This window comes from Cherax quadricarinatus, unplaced genomic scaffold, assembly GCF_038502225.1.
Source record: "Cherax quadricarinatus isolate ZL_2023a unplaced genomic scaffold, ASM3850222v1 Contig880, whole genome shotgun sequence".
In the NCBI taxonomy this organism is placed as follows: Eukaryota; Metazoa; Arthropoda; class Malacostraca; order Decapoda; family Parastacidae; genus Cherax; species Cherax quadricarinatus.
The window spans coordinates 68,169-84,316 of record NW_027195906.1 but is presented as its reverse complement, the minus strand read 5'-3'; the positions used below and the strand labels follow the sequence as shown (position 1 = coordinate 84,316).

The 16,148-nt window shown below is 40.8% G+C and overlaps 1 protein-coding gene across 1 annotated transcript in view; it reads left to right on the top strand.

Annotated features, from left to right (window-relative positions):
* Positions 1-16,148, top strand: part of LOC138851527 (presenilin homolog) — a 28,199-nt gene that overhangs the window by 10,186 nt on the left and 1,865 nt on the right. Inside the window, exons 5-6 of the mRNA XM_070080734.1 lie at positions 2,870-2,937; positions 6,286-6,506. Coding sequence (XP_069936835.1) covers positions 2,870-2,937; positions 6,286-6,506 — 289 coding nt within the window. The remainder of the gene's footprint in view (positions 1-2,869; positions 2,938-6,285; positions 6,507-16,148) is intronic.

The window sequence follows — 16,148 nt, the reverse complement described above, 5'->3', positions numbered from 1 at the left end:
GAGATATGAAAGTTTAGCAGTTAATATTAGAGAATGTAGCTAATATACCTTCAGTACAGTGGACCCCCGCATAACGATCACCTCCGAATGCGACCAATTATGTAAGTGTATTTATGTAAGTGCGTTTGTACGTGTATGTTTGGGAGTCTGAAATGGACTAATCTACTTCACAATATTCCTTATGGGAACAAATTCAGTCACTACTGGCACCTGAACATACTTCTGGAGTGAAAAAATATCGTTAACCGGGGGTCCACTGTATCTCGCCAAATGGTTGTTTATTCATTACAGTTTATCCAACTTTTAATTCTCTCATTATTTCTGTGGCTAAAAGAGATATTAAAATATACAGCAGGGCACTGATTGTATGATGGGTTAGGCTCCAGGCTACTGATGTAAAATGAAAATTGCCCAAAAGTTAATCGCCTTTTTTCACATTTAAATACGTATAAAGGCCTCACAACGTGTTTACAATGTCATGTATTAAGTGGACAATAGAGCTAGGCCTAAAAAAAATTATGAAAGTAAAATGAAGCTTTGGAAAATTGCCAGAATACTAAGACAGAGCTCACAAATTCCGTAAACACTGAAATACTGACAACCCATCCTGGATCATGCAAACTGTTATGCAAACTTCTGCATTAATGTGAAGACAATTTGTATATAATGTAAGGTATATTGTAGGGATAATGCTCCATAAATGTATATATAATGTCTGATTTGGGTGGACACTAATAGATGGTCTGATGGACATGTGTTAAATGGCCAGTTGGACATATATTAGACGTCCAGCTTGGAGTGACTAATGACACTAGACACTAAACAGATTATGTATACTTTCTTTCTTTCAACACACCAGCCGTATCCCACTGAGGCGGGGTGGCCGAAAAGGAAAAACTAAAGTTTCTCCTTTTACATTTAGCAATATATACAAGAGAAGAGGTTACTAGCCCCTTGCTCCCGGCATTTTAGTCGCCTCTTACAACACGCATGGCTTACGGAGGAAGAATTCTGTTCCACTTCCCCATTTAGATAAGAGGAAATAAACAAGAATAAGAACTAGAAAGAAAATAGAAGAAAACCCAGAGGGGTGTGTATATATGTGCTTGTACATGTATGTGTAGTGTGACCTAAGTGTAAGTAGAAGTAGCAAGACATACCTGAAATCTTGCATGTTCATGAGACAGAAAAAAAGGACATCCTACCATCATGTAAAACAATTACAGGTTTTCGTTTTACACTCACTTGGCAGGACGGTAGTACCTCCCTGGGCGGTTGCTGTCTACCAACCTACTACCTATGTGATTATGTATACATAACAGCAAAATTATACATACATAACAGCAAAACACCCAGGCTCACAGCAACACACCCAGGCTCAATCACTCCCAGTTAATCGTTTAAATGGTCTAATGTGTGTCCAGCTGGCCATTTAATACATGCCCATCAGACTATTTATTACAAGATATATAGCATGTTTATGTAATTTTCCCAAACATGTCATAGACGTATTATTAAAAACGTCTGATAGCATAAATATACGACATTTTTAGCGCCCCAGAGCAACATTCTTCCAGTGTTATTGCGTCTTCAACACAAGTGAGACACTCTTAGCTACTCCCTCGCCTGACTTAGCTCCTACTTTGTAACTTGGAACTTACCACTCTTCTTTTTATCATCACAACTACCCTTAGATGCTATTGTAATGCAAATAGCATAATATATGTGATTACTTTAAAATGCTGGAAACTTTGGAGAGTTTCCAGACAGAATTGAGAGACGTGGAGCTCAAAGAGGATGTAAACAAATAGTGCTGCTCAGATGCCAGCATAGCGAATCAGGAGCTGCATAAACGAATTTTTGAGCGTGATTTGAAATATCTACATTAGCAAAGTGCCCTGTATTTATAGAACACTTGTGTATAATCCCAGTCTTATGTGTGTGCGTAATCACAAATCCTATACAGTGGGACCTCGGTACTCGAACAGCTCCATACTCGAACAACTCAGTATTTGAACGCTTTGTTTGGTAAACAAATCACTTAGTAATCGACCGTTTGCTCAGCACTCGACCAAACAAACATGATCTGCCAGAGCTTCTCTGTAAACTATTTTGTGTTTTTGTATTTTTTGGTGTTTTTTATATTTGCCTAAATGCCACCATGGGGCTTAAGAGAGTTAGTGATAACAGCCAACCAAAAAGAAAATTGGTTGTAAAAAATGTGTTCTGTACTCGAACAACCTTCTGGAACCAATTAAGTTCGAGTGCCGAGGTTCCACTGTACTTGTGCACACTCTGGTCATGTAGGATTCTTTCTCTGATCCCACTGTTAGTTATTTCCAGCAAACTTCACAGTGCAGTTTAATGGCATTTTCATATGTTGCACATCATCTTGAATATTTTACAACTGCAAGAAAGTATCTAGCACTAAATACTGAGGATTGGCCAGCACTACTAAGAATGAAATAATTGCATGTGTACATACAATTAGTGCTTAAGTACCACTTCTGTACTGAATTTCATAGTTTTTCTTCATTTACACTTTATCAGTTCTTAACAAGAATGATATGGTAATTAAAATCCTGGTATTGGTGTATAATTCTTGATTTGCAGCAGAAAGGCTCAAACAGCATCTTCAGCTGTTGCATGGTAGTTGGGTATATAAAATCATCATAATCATTCCAGGCGTGTGGGCTGTTTCCAACATCTTTACCAGAGCACTTCTTGCTCACATTAGAAACCTGGGTAATCAGTCTTCGAAATCTTGTAAATTCTGTTGATAAATTCCGTTACTAGTGTAAAGAATTTATCATTTTTCCATTAATCCCTGCTTATTAAATATGACAATATCATTATGGGCTTGTTCCAGATCATCCATGGATGGCTGCTTATGTCCTCTCTACTGTTGCTCTTCATTTTTACCATTATGTACATGATGTGAGTATTATCAGTGATTATTCCAGCCTTTCCAAGACCTTTTACAAACTTCCTTGCTCTAATTCATTGTTGCTAAACCTGTTCGAGGTCATACAGTGCCTGGGGATGGGAAGCAATTGGCTTTGATCTAAGTAAAGAGAATGTAAAGTCTAATTCCATCAAGAGCCCTTCACTGGGATTTCAATAAAGCTTTTGTGTGATTGGCATCATATAGACTTTGAACAGATTGACAGATTTAAATAAAATGTGAGTTGCCATATATACACAAAGTGAAAAAATTGTATAGGCATATTATTTTCCCTCTTCACGGGAAGCGTTCCTGGATATGCCTTGCATATCCAAGAGTGCTGAGTGATCTACAAATTTCAAAACTGCCTTTGTATTCCTCAGATCAAATCTGATTGACTCCCATTTCTTAAGCACAGTATGACCCTTATGAGTTGACCCCCTATGGGTTAAGCACTTTCCTACAAGTATAATACTAATTCACAATGTATGAAATTAGAGAAGGTATCCATAACTTGGCAGCTAGCCATTTTGGATTCTTTAACCCTTTCAGGGTGGACAGGCCCTCTCCTAAATGTGTTGTCAGGGTTGGAAATTTAAAAAAAAAAATTTATTTTTTCTTATGAAATGATAGAGAATCTTTTCCCGATCATAATGACACCAAAAGTATGAAATTTGATGAAAAACTTACGGAATTATGCTCTCGTGAAGTTAGCGATCTTAACGATGTTTACACATCGGCGATTTCACCCACTTTGAGCCCTATTTTTGGCCAATTCCAATGTACCAGTCAACAAAAATCATAACTATTTTGCTAGAACTCCATTTTCTCTATCGAATGAGTACAAGAAACCACCCATTTACTGATTTCAACTATCCAATAAAGTGGTCAGAAATTGGGAATTTTGCCAATTTCACACAAATTTCGAAAGATGCCAATTTCCAAATAGGGTCCAGAATAAACAAGACAGACATTCCTGGCAGTAAACATTTTTTCTGTTCATTAGTCATGTCCCCAGGCCTCTCTTACATTTCTTTTGCTTTCCACTTTGAATTTTTATTCTCACAAAAAAATAGATTTACTGTTATGCAGACTACTCCATTAGTGTAGAAATGGTATAAACAATATCAGCACACTTGTGAAAGAATATTAGGCTCACCAGTATTGGATGCGTGACATGATTTGTTTACTTTTGAACTTTGGCAAAAATTGAACATTTCTGCTACTTTGAGCTCAATTTCAAGGTACTTTTCATTGTGAAACCACTCAAAATAATCTCAATTTCTGTAATATGTCTTCCATTCTATAAAATGAGACCAGGAAAACTAGAATACAACCATAAATAGCATATGAAAATACACTGCAAAGTCGTTGTTTTTAAAGCAAAAACAGTCAGTTTTTTTCTCATTATGCACTGTGTGCTGCAGGATTTTTTTTTATACTGTGCACACTGACCACATAGACCCATTCTTTCATATGTAGGCCTACCTGAAAGGGTTAAGAGAGGAGACAAGAGAAAGGATAGCATTTGCAAGTGAATGCATTTAAGCATACCAGATAATGTGTGATAATTATGACTTGACAGTGATTAGAAAGAAATTATTATTTCAGGAATTATTTCACATTGTTCTATGGCATTAATTTGGCTGTATCAACTGTCTCTTTCTTGAATTGCCACCAAAACTTTCAAAATCACCGACAGTTACCTTTAGAAATCATTTGTTAGCCCTTACAAGGAGGCTGTATTTTATGCCATGTATCCTTCAGAGTAAAAGTATACTAGAAATGATGTTCTTAACTTCTGTATAACAGTAATTGCTTCTTGATCCAGCAGCATAATTTTGGAATTTTAGGTAGCCTGCTTTTTTTTTTTACACACACCTGAAGGAACGTGCCTTGATGCTGATGAGGGACCCTTAATCCAAGGAACTAGATTTACCTTCTTTTTTGGATCAGACCTAATTTCCTCGCAATTCTCAGTTGCTATATGACCCTCTGATTAACAGACAAATAGTGGGAAGGGGGTATACTGTATTGCCAATTGTCCAGAACTTCCAAATTATGAAATTAATTTTTCAAAAAAAGCCATCTAGTGGCCTTGTGAACAAGTGAACTTGGTCCAGTACTTCAGAAGGCAACCCAACACTAAGAATGCAGGTAGTGTAACCTGTAGTACTTCACTACAAAATTGTGCTGTAGACTAATTTTATGGTACTGTGTGTAATTTGCAGTAATTATACTTGCGTTTTAGTGGTGAAAAGATGGTGTAAACTGCGATGACTTGTAAAAACTTTAATTCTGAGTCAAAGGAGCTTTAGTTAATTCTGAGTCAGAGGAGCTGTACAGTACTACTAATAAAAATGTAGATGGCTTGTACAGATATCACACACTTCATTTTCTAATGCCATATTCCTCTCAGTCTTTCCAATGAGATTCCAGATTCAACCTTTGTCATTAGTTCAAATTTCTGCTTAAGACCGTGAACCACATTTTCTCTTGGTACCACTACCACTTGCTTTAAAAGTCATTGTTAATTGCACTTTACTTAATATATTAATAGTCACATGAAACATTGAATCCAGGGAAAATTGGTAACTAAATGACAGGTGTATGTGCAAGTGTGCACAAGCAGTAAACTAGCATGGGTGACCATTGGCTCAGGAAACGAGAAAAACAGATGGGTCCTGGACGTGGTGGCTACTTTGGTCTGTACCCGAGAAATGTTGGAGTCATCGAATTTGGTTCAATACTTCTGAAGGCAACCAAACACTATACAGACAAAATCTGGAATTAGGCATTTTTCCATTTTGTCTGTTACTCCTAATGTTTATCTGGCCAATTCTTCTTATCCAAATTGTTGAAATCTGTTACTGAGAGGTCCATTAATAAGACTTCTTTAGCTATTTATTGGCAAGATTTTGTAATCTACTTTTTTTTTTTTTTGTGCTGGCCGTCTCCCACCAAGGCAGGGTGACCCCCCCCCAAAAAAAAAAAAAAACCCTCCATCATTCACACTATCACTGTCTTTGCAGAGGCATGCAGATACAACAGTTAATATCCCAAACTCCACTTCCAGGACTCCAGTACTTTCTGTTTGACTCAAATAACTGGCAAAATTTGTATACCCTTGAGTGCACATGGATGTGCGCTTGTACGAATCGGTAGTTTGCATTTGTGTGCCATTGGCTTTTGTACCATTTGTACAGTTTTCTCATTTGAATTTAATAGCATTACTCTATCTCTATCTATCTATCTCTCTATCTCTATCTCTCTCATTGTTATTCTTTTAAATTGAGGTCTTTCTGTATATTAAATAAAAATGCAAGTATTATTTCTTAAAGGGAACTACTCCGTGGCTATAATATTAGAATTGACTGGATTACTGTATCCATATGTGTGTGGAACTTCGGTGTAATGGGCATGGTGAGCATCCACTGGCATGGTCCTTTACGCCTTCAGCAAGCCTACCTCATATTCATTGCCTCGCTTATGTCCTTGATGTTTATCAAGTACCTCCCTGAGTACACACTCTGGATGGTCTTGGCAGTCATCTCCATCTGGGGTAAATATGTTCTACATGGATGCAATTGTTTTTCAGGTTTGGATTATAAATTATGAAGGAAATAAGAGGTCTAAAAAATGAAAAAGGGAGGGTGTTTGTTGTTAAGTAGACTTGTACAGTATAATGCATACAGAAAAGTTTTTTGTACTAACTGTTAATTTGATAGTTGTGCCCGTGTCTTCCACCCTTATTATTTCTTCTACTTGTATTAATTGAAGGAGTGTGTGTGAGTGTGTGTGTGTGTGTGTGTGTGTGTGTGTAAGTGTGTGTGTGTGTGTGTGTGTGTGAGTGTGTGTGTGTGAGTGTGTAAGTGTGTGAGTGAGTGTGTGAGTGTGTGAGTGAGTGTGTGAGTGAGTGTGTGAGTGTGTGAGTGTGTGAGTGAGTGTGTGTGTGTGAGTGTGTAAGTGTGTGAGTGAGTGTGTGAGTGTGTGTGTGTGAGTGTGTGTGTGTGTGTGTGTGTGTGTGTGTGTGTGTGTGTGTGTGTGTGTGTGTGTGTGTGTGTGTGTGTGTGTGTGTGTGTGTGTGTAAGTGTGTGTGAGTGTGTGTGTGTGAGTGTGTAAGTGTGTGAGTGAGTGTGTGAGTGTATGAGTGTGTGAGTGAGTGTGTGAGTGTGTGAGTGTGTGAGTGAGTGTGTGAGTGTGTGTGTGTGAGAGTGTGTGTGAGTGTGTACTCACCTAGTTGTACTCACCTAGTTGAGGTTGCAGGGGTCGAGTCCAAGCTCCTGGCCCCGCCTCTTCACTGGTCGCTACTAGGTCACTCTCCCTGAACCATGAGCTTTATCGTACCTCTGCTTAAAGCTATGTATGGATCCTGACTCCACTACATCGCTTCCCAAACTATTCCACTTCCTGACTACTCTGTGGCTGAAGAAATACTTCCTAACATCCCTTTGATTCATCTGTGTCTTCAACTTCCAACTGTGTCCCCTTGTTACTGTGTCCAGTCTCTGGAACATCCTGTCTTTGTCCACCTTGTCAATTCCTCTCAGTATTTTGTAAGTCGTTATCATGTCCCCCCTATCTCTCCTGTCCTCCAGTGTCGTCAGGTTGATTTCCCTTAACCTCTCCTCATAGGACATACCTCTTAGCTCTGGGACTAGTCTTGTTGCAAACCTTTGCACTTTCTCTAGTTTCTTTACATGCTTGGCTAGGTGTGGGTTCCAAACTGGTGCCGCATACTCCAATATGGGCCTAACGTACACGGTGTACAGGGTCCTGCACGATTCCTTATTAAGATGTCGGAATGCTGTTCTGAGGTTTGCCAGGCGCCCATATGCTGCAGCAGTTATTTGGTTGATGTGCGCTTCAGGAGATGTGCCTGGTGTTATACTCACCCCAAGATCTTTTTCCTTGAGTGGTTTGTAGTCTCTGACCCCCTAGACTGTACTCCATCTGCGGTCTTCTTTGCCCTTCCCCAATCCTCATGACTTTGCACTTGGTGGGATTGAACTCCAGGAGCCAGTTGCTGGACCAGGTCTGCAGCCTATCCAGATCCCTTTGTAGTTCTGCCTGGTCTTCGATCGAATGAACTCTTCTCATCAACTTCACGTCATCTGCAAACAGTGACACCTCGGAGTTTATTCCTTCCGTCATGTCGTTCACAAATACCAGAAACAGCACTGGTCCTAGGACTGACCCCTGTGGGACCCCACTGGTCACAGGTGCCCACTCTGACACCTCACCTCGTACCATTACTCGCTGCTGTCTTCCTGACAAGTATTCCCTGATCCATTGCAGTGCCTTCCCTGTTATTCCTGCTTGGTCCTCCAGTTTTTGCACTAATCTCTTGTGTGGTACTGTGTCAAACGCCTTCTTGCAGTCTAAGAAAATGCAATCCACCCACCCCTCTCTCTCTTCTCTTACTGCTGTCACCATGTCATAGAACTCCAGTAGGTTTGTGACACAGGATTTCCTGTCTCTGAAACCATGTTGTCTGCTGGTGATGAGATCATTCCTTTCTAGATGTTCCACCATTCTTCTCCTGACAATCTTTTCCATGATTTTGCATGCTATACATGTCAGTGACACTGGTCTGTAGTTTAGTGCTTCATGTCTGTCTCCTTTTTTAAAGATTAGTACCACATTTGCTGTCTTCCATGCCTCAGGCAATCTCCCTGTTTCGATAGATGTATTGAATATTGTTGTTAGGGGTACACATAGCGCCTCTGCTCCCTCTCTCAGGACCCATGGAGAGATGTTATCTGGCCCCATTGCCTTTGAGGTATCTAGCTCACTCAGAAGCCTCTTCACTTCTTCCTCGGTTGTGTGTACTGTGTCCAGCACATGGTGGTGTACCCCACCTCTCCGTCTTTCTGGAGCCCCTTCTGTCTCCTCTGTGAACACTTCTTTGAATCTCTTGTTGAGTTCCTCACATACTTCACTGTCATTTCTTGTTGTCTCTCCTCCTTCCTTCCTTAGCCTGATTACCTGGTCTTTGACGGTTGTTTTCTTCCTGATGTGGCTGTATAACAGCTTTGGGTCAGATTTGGCTTTTGCTGCTATGTCGTTTTCATATTGACGTTGGGCCTCCCTTCTTATCTGTGCATATTCGTTTCTGGCTCTACGACTGCTCTCCTTATTCTCCTGGGTCCTTTGCCTTCTATATTTCTTCCATTCCCTAGCACACTTGGTTTTTGCCTCCCTGCACGTTTGGGTAAACCATGGGCTCATCCTGGCTTTTTCATTATTCCTGTTACCCTTGGGTACAAACCTCTCCTCAGCCTCCTTGCACATTGTGACTACATATTCCATCATCTCATTAACTGGTTTCCCTGCCAGTTCTCTGTCCCACTGAACCTCATTCAGGAAGTTCCTCATTCCTGTGTAGTCCCCTTTCCTGTAGTTTGGTTTCATTCGTCCTGGCCTTCCTGCTTCTCCCTCCACTTGTAGCTCTACTGTGTATTCGAAGCTCAAAACCACATGATCGCTGGCTCCAAGGGGTCTTTCATATGTGATGTCCTCAATATCTGCACTACTCAAGGTGAATACTAAGTCCAGTCTTGCTGGTTCATCCTCTCCTCTCTCTCTTGTAGTGTCCCTTACGTGTTGGTACATGAAGTTTTCCAGTACCACCTCCATCATCTTAGCCCTCCATGTATCTTGGCCCCCATGTGGCTCCAAGTTCTCCCATTCGATCTCCTTGTGGTTAAAGTCGCCCATGATCAGGAGCTTTGCCCTGCATGTATGAGCTCTTCTGGCCACTGCAGCCAGTGTGTCACCCATCTCTCTATTGCTCTCGTCATACTCTTGCCTTGGCCTCCTGCTGTTCTGTGGTGGGTTATACATCACTGCAATTATCACCTTGGGACCTCCAGAGTGAAGCGTTCCCGCTATGCAATCACTTTCTTCTCCGCTGTCTCCTCTCTCCAGCTCATCAAAATTCCATTGGTGTTTGATCAGCAATGCCACTCCTCCCCCCCCCTGTTCCTTCTGTCTTTCCTCAGGATCTGGTATCCCGTTGGGAAGATGGCATCTGTTATCATACCTGTAAGCTTGGTTTCTGTGATTGCTATGATGTCTGGTGATGCCTCTTTGACTCTTTCGTGCCACTCCTCCCACTTATTTGTTATTCCATCAGCGTTTGTGTACCATACCTTCAGTTTCCTTTCCAACACTGTGGTTTGGGGGGCCTGTGGGGGTGGGAGACCTGGTAGCATACTGTGGGATTCTATGGTTGGGGGTTGGGTGGAAGCTGTGGGTATGGATTGTATTGTGTGTTGGGATGGTGTGATAGGTTGTGGGGTTCTGAGGATAGTTGTGTGTGTGCTTGCTCTTGCTGCTCTGTTCTGCTCTGACTGACCTCTGCTGGTTCCATCCTTGTCTCCTTTCCTAGCTCCTTTCGCTTTTTTGTCCTCTCCCTCAGCTGCTGTCTCTCTTTTTGTGTTCTGTCTCTGTCTAGGAACACCTTCTTGTACTCTTCCGAGCTTCTCAACCGTGGTTTTTCTTGGAGGATCCTGTTCTGCACTGTTTCTGTCCTGAGAATCAGCTTGATCGGTCGGTTTCTCCCCTTCAAGTACCCCCCTATTCTCTGAAAATTTACAATCTCGTCCATGTCTTCTCCCCCTATTTCCGTGATGATTTTCTCAATCTCCTTTCTTTCTTCCTGCCGTCTTTCAGTGTGTGTCCTTTCCTCTCTCTCCCGAAGCCCATGGATAAACACTGATTTTGCCCTTTCCTCCTCCTATTGCCTCTCCCTCTGTGACTCTGGTTCCTGTCTGTATGTGGCCATTTTCTCCCTTGATTTTTCCAGTGGCTCTTGGTAGCATGGTTGTGCCTCAGCATTTGACTTATCTCCCTCTCCATCTGCACCCATCTGCTCTTCCCTTCCACTCCCTGGCCCTTCTTTGCAGGCTGATAGGACCTTAGCATATTTCATATCTCCTTCCTTCCTGTTCAGCCTCTCAGCTTCGTATGGTGTGTCTTCTCTGGTCACTACCCCTGAGACTTGCTTCAGCCTGTTTACCTCAAATTCTAGGACCTTTACCCTGGCTACTGCAGTTTCGACTTGTGCCTCCCAATTCTTCGTCTCCTTCTCCAACCTCTTTTCCCATTTCACAGAGAGCTCTTTCTCCATTTTTTCAGAAAGCTCTCCTAATTTTCTCTCCCATTCTTGCTCTATCCTTTTCCACTGCTCCTCCATCCATTCCTCCCTACCAGTACCATTGTCATCTCATCCCTGATTCCTGCAAGTCCCAACCTTTTTTTTTTTTTTTTTTTTTTTTTAGTAAAAGAGAAAGTGAAAAAGAAAAAGGGGGAGAGAGTGAGAGAGAGGGAGAAAGAGAGAGAAGGGGAGGGTAGAAGGAGGGGAAAAGGGGGAGAAAGTGAGAGAGAGAGGGAAAAGGTAAGAGAGAGGGGGGAGTGACAAGGGAAGAGAGGGAGAGAGAGAATAGGAAGAGAGAGAGAAAGAGAGGAAGAGAGGGGGAGAGAGAGAGGGAAAGGGAGGGAGAGGGAGAGAGAGGAAGAGAGAGGAAGAGAGAGAGTGAGAGGAAGAGAGAGAGGAAGAGAGAGAGGAAGAGGGAGAGGAAGAGAGGATGAGAGAAAGGGGAAAGAGAGAGAGAGAGAGAGAGAGAGAGAGAGAGAGAGAGGGAGAGAGAGAGAGAGAGAGAGGAAGAGAGAGGAGAGGAGAGGGAGGCAGGGGGGGAAGGAAGGGTTAGAGGATCACTTCATAGGAGTGTGTGACATACTGTATATGGGTGTGTGTGTGTGTGTGTGTGTGTGTGTGTGTGTGTGTGTGTGTGTGTGTGTGTGTGTGTGTGTGTGTGTGTGTGTGTGTGTGTGTGTATGTGTGTGCATGTGTGTGTGTGTGTGTGTGTGTGTGTGTGTGTGTGTGTGTGTGTTTATGTGTGTGCATGTGTGTGTGTGTGTGTGTGTGTGTGTGTGTGTGTGTGTGTGTGTGTGTGTGAGTGTGTGTGTGTGTGTGTGTGTGTGTGTGTGTGTGTGTGTGTGTGTGTGTGTGTGTGTGTGCTCGTGTGTATGTGTACCCCCACTTCTAAGTATTCATACTGCTAATAAATATCAGTAGTAATACCCGTATTTCTAAAACTACCAACAGTGATTCTAGCACTTATCACTTCTACTTATAAAACACAGAAAGTAATTAGGTTGTAAAATTTAGCTTGTCTGAGCTTCTAGGAGTGTCTGACGTCACCCTCACTAGGCTTCCCCTCGCTAGGCTTCCCCTCGCTAGGCTGCTCCTCGCTAGTCAACACTATCTTCACCTTATCTATGCTATTTCTGCTCTAATTCTGGTAATAGCTTGCAGGAGTGAGTGACCAGTATCTAACAGTGATGCAAGGCAGGATTCAGAACCCCCAAAACAACCCCAACAGGTGAGTGATACTTAAGCTGGCAGTGATGCGATGACAAGTTGCCAGATGCTGATGACGTAGTCGCCATACACACGCCTTCTATCACTATTTTGAAAATTCTTCACCCGTGATCTTTATAACCGTATATGCTCATGCATCCCGCGTCCCTCAATGTCACTTATGATAGAATACACTTCACTTATATTGGAATACACTTCACATTCGGTGTTACACTTTATATGTATAATGTCACACAAGTGTTGTGACGTCACTGTTTCAGCAGGCCTACTGCCACCTTCCCTTGTTATATATTATATTTTTCCTTTCTACTTTTGCTTATTAACTTTTTCACTCTCACTGTATGGTGCCCCACATTTCACTTGTTATCCAATCTCTCGAAATTCTTGAACACCCGCTTCCACACTCACTTGAATCTTTGTATATTTGAATCTGTGTAGCAACAGAAGCCTACTAGCCACTAACGGTTTGACACTTTGAAATATTAAAGATTTCAGGCTTCCTCTCGACTTTTTTTAGCTAATAACTCTGGTTATCACTCGTAGGATTGTTCACTGACGTTGTCACTACCACTTATTACTGCTAGCAGTTACTGCACGACTTAAAAACCACTAAAGTTCTCGGAGCCTTGTGACCCACGTCTGCTGACTGTGTGTGTGTGTGTGTGTGTGTGTGTGTGTGTGTGTGTGTGTGTGTGTGTGTGTGTGTGTGTGTGTGTGTGTGTGTGTGTGTGTGTGTGTGCTTGCGTGTGTGTGAAGGTGAAGTAGTGTGGATGCACATGGAAGGAGTATGGGAAATAAGTTAGGGGTGAGTTGATGTCTTATTACAAAATTTGCTACAGTTGAAAACTTAAATAGCATTTTTTAAAGATTGAAAAAACTTTTGGTGTGCTCTTTCTTTATTTTTTAAAATCTAGTCTTACAGGTTTTGCTTAAAATCCGGACAGCATCATACAGTTCTTTGGTTTGTAGACTTCTGCTTATTTTATAAAAGTTTTTATGCAAATTGTTAACTTTTTTTATATTTAATTTTTTTTTTTTGCTCAGAAAAGTATGTGAGAGTGAAAGGAAAACATGTTTGTCTATTGTACAGTCTACTGTGGGTCTTCATTTTCTGTTCGCACTGCAAATATTCTTATCATCTTAAGTCATTATTAAATTATTGGTGTTATGGTATATATTTGCCTATAGACTACAATCTAACCTAACTAAACAGAGCCTAACCTAAATAACGTGTAAAGAGAAAATTGATGAAAATCGTATGTAAGAAATTAGTGTGTTTTAGGAGAACAGGTTACATCTACACATTCAGAATGTCAAGTTTATTTCAAGCTTTTCTCTTGTAAAAACTATAATTGAGACTAGCATATTTTTCCTTGAGGAATGTGTCATGCTCGTCTAACACTTACTTGCTTTCTCATCCATCTATTTCCATGCTACAAATTTATATGCCTTTGTATTTATTCTAATTTGTCAATGTACACATGTCTTATCAAACTGTACATTATTTTTTCTATGGAAGAAGACTGGGATGAGTTAGTTAATTTTTTTAATGTCAAGCTATAAACGTTTAATGTATTCTCTTCTTGCCAGATTTGATTGCAGTGTTATCTCCAAAGGTCCACTACGTATACTGGTGGAAACAGCTCACCAAAGAAATGAACCCATATTTCCTGCACTTATCTATTCTTGTAAGTATTTATACAAAAGCATGACAAGTATGGTATTTAATTTTTAATAACTCTATTTGCTTTTTTAATTTAAGAATTCCTTGAGTAACATTTTTGGTGAAAGTCCTCATTACAATTAGTGTAGTTTTGACTTGTAATATTTGTTCTAGCTTGTGATGAAAAGAAATAATAAACATACACAAATAACATGTTTGTCTTTCTTTTGGTAGTGTGTATATGTAAAGTAACATACAAGACTGGGCCATGGGGGTATTGACCCCTGGAACACTATCCAGGTAGGCTCCAGGTAGCAAGTATTGATGACTTTCACTCAGATTGGATTGTCTTCCATTTGTCCCTAGGAACTCCTCAGGAGTACGGTGGTAATGGCAGTGTTTCCTTAGGCCATCTTCAAACTCTCATTGGGTAATTTCTCTGTAGTGCTCTTTTTTTTTCTTTTTTTTTTAAAATGTCTTGGCAATCTCATCCATAATCCTCTCCATTCATCAATACAATATCATTAAAACTTGTATCCTTACTCAGTGCAAAACATGAAGCTATACAGTACATTTCTTAAGAGCATGAGTTGGTTAAAGTTGATTGCAGAATTTCTTTAAATTTGTACCTTGTAATATATTGTTTCTTTTAGTTTTGCTGATAGTTTTTTCAGATCAGCATTTTTTTTTTTTTTTTTGTGACCAATCATGATAGCTTCACTTTTTCTGTCTTGTATTACAATATACAGTAGAATGTTGCATATCATTCAGGTTGTTTCTGAATTACATAAAATTGTCTTATGCTAAGGGAAGAACAGATTTTTTTTTTATTAATTTTTTTTTATTTTGTCAAAAATAGCTTTTTATAGATTGTAGCAGTCGTTGCTTGTAGACCTGTAAGTGTGTAGTGAGGGCAGGTGTGGCCCTGTATAGGAACACACCACACCTCAGTCAAACATGCACTAAAAGTGAATGAATTTAAGAAAGATTTTTTTTTCTCTCTCAACAAGTCGGCCGTCTCCCACCGAGGCAGGGTGACCCAAAAAGAAAGAAAATCCCCAAAAAGAAAATACTTTCATCATCATTCAACACTTTCACCTCACACATAATCATTGTTTTTGCAGGGGTGCTCAGAACACAACAGTTTAGAAGCATATACGTATAAAGATACACAACGGTAATAAAATGGTGTAAGAGTTGGCTTATGGGGCCACCGAAGCTTATACTGCTTGAGTCAGCAACCAGGTTTTCGCCAAGGCTGTAGAAATCCCAAAACTGAAAAGTTTCTGTGGCTGAGCCATGAATGTGTTTCTGATCAGTCTTTTTTTTTTTTTTTTTTTTTTTTCCCCAACTAGACAAGGATGTCAGCCACAGCACCGTGTCTTCCTTTGCAGATGACACCCAAATCTGCATGACAGTGTCCTCCATTGCAGACACTGCAAGGCTCCAGGCGGACATCAACCAAATCTTTCAGTGGGCTGCAGAAAACAATATGAAGTTCAACGATGAGAAATTTCAATTACTCAGATATGGTAAACATGAGGAAATTAAATCTTCATCAGAGTACAAAACAAATTCTGGCCACAAAATAGAGCGAAACACCAACGTCAAAGACCTGGGAGTGATCATGTCGGAGGATCTCACCTTCAAGGACCATAACATTGTATCAATCGCATCTGCTAGAAAAATGACAGGATGGATAATGAGAACCTTCAAAACTAGGGAGGCCAAGCCCATGATGACACTCTTCAGGTCACTTGTTCTATCTAGGCTGGAATATTGCTGCACTCTAACAGCACCTTTCAAGGCAGGTGAAATTGCTGACCTAGAAAATGTACAGAGAACCTTCACGGCGCACATAACGGAGATAAAACACCTCAATTACTGGGAGCGCTTGAGGTTCCTAAACCTGTATTCCCTGGAATGCAGGCGGGAGAGATACATGATTATATACACCTGGAAAATCCTAGAGGGACTAGTACTGAACTTGCACACGAAAATCACTCGCTACGAAAGCAAAAACTTGGCAGACGATGCAACATCCCCCCAATGAAAAGCAGGGGTGTCACTAGCACGTTAAGAGACCATACAATAAGTGTCAGGGGCCCGAGACTGTTCAACTGCCTCCCAGCACACATAAGGGGGATTACCAA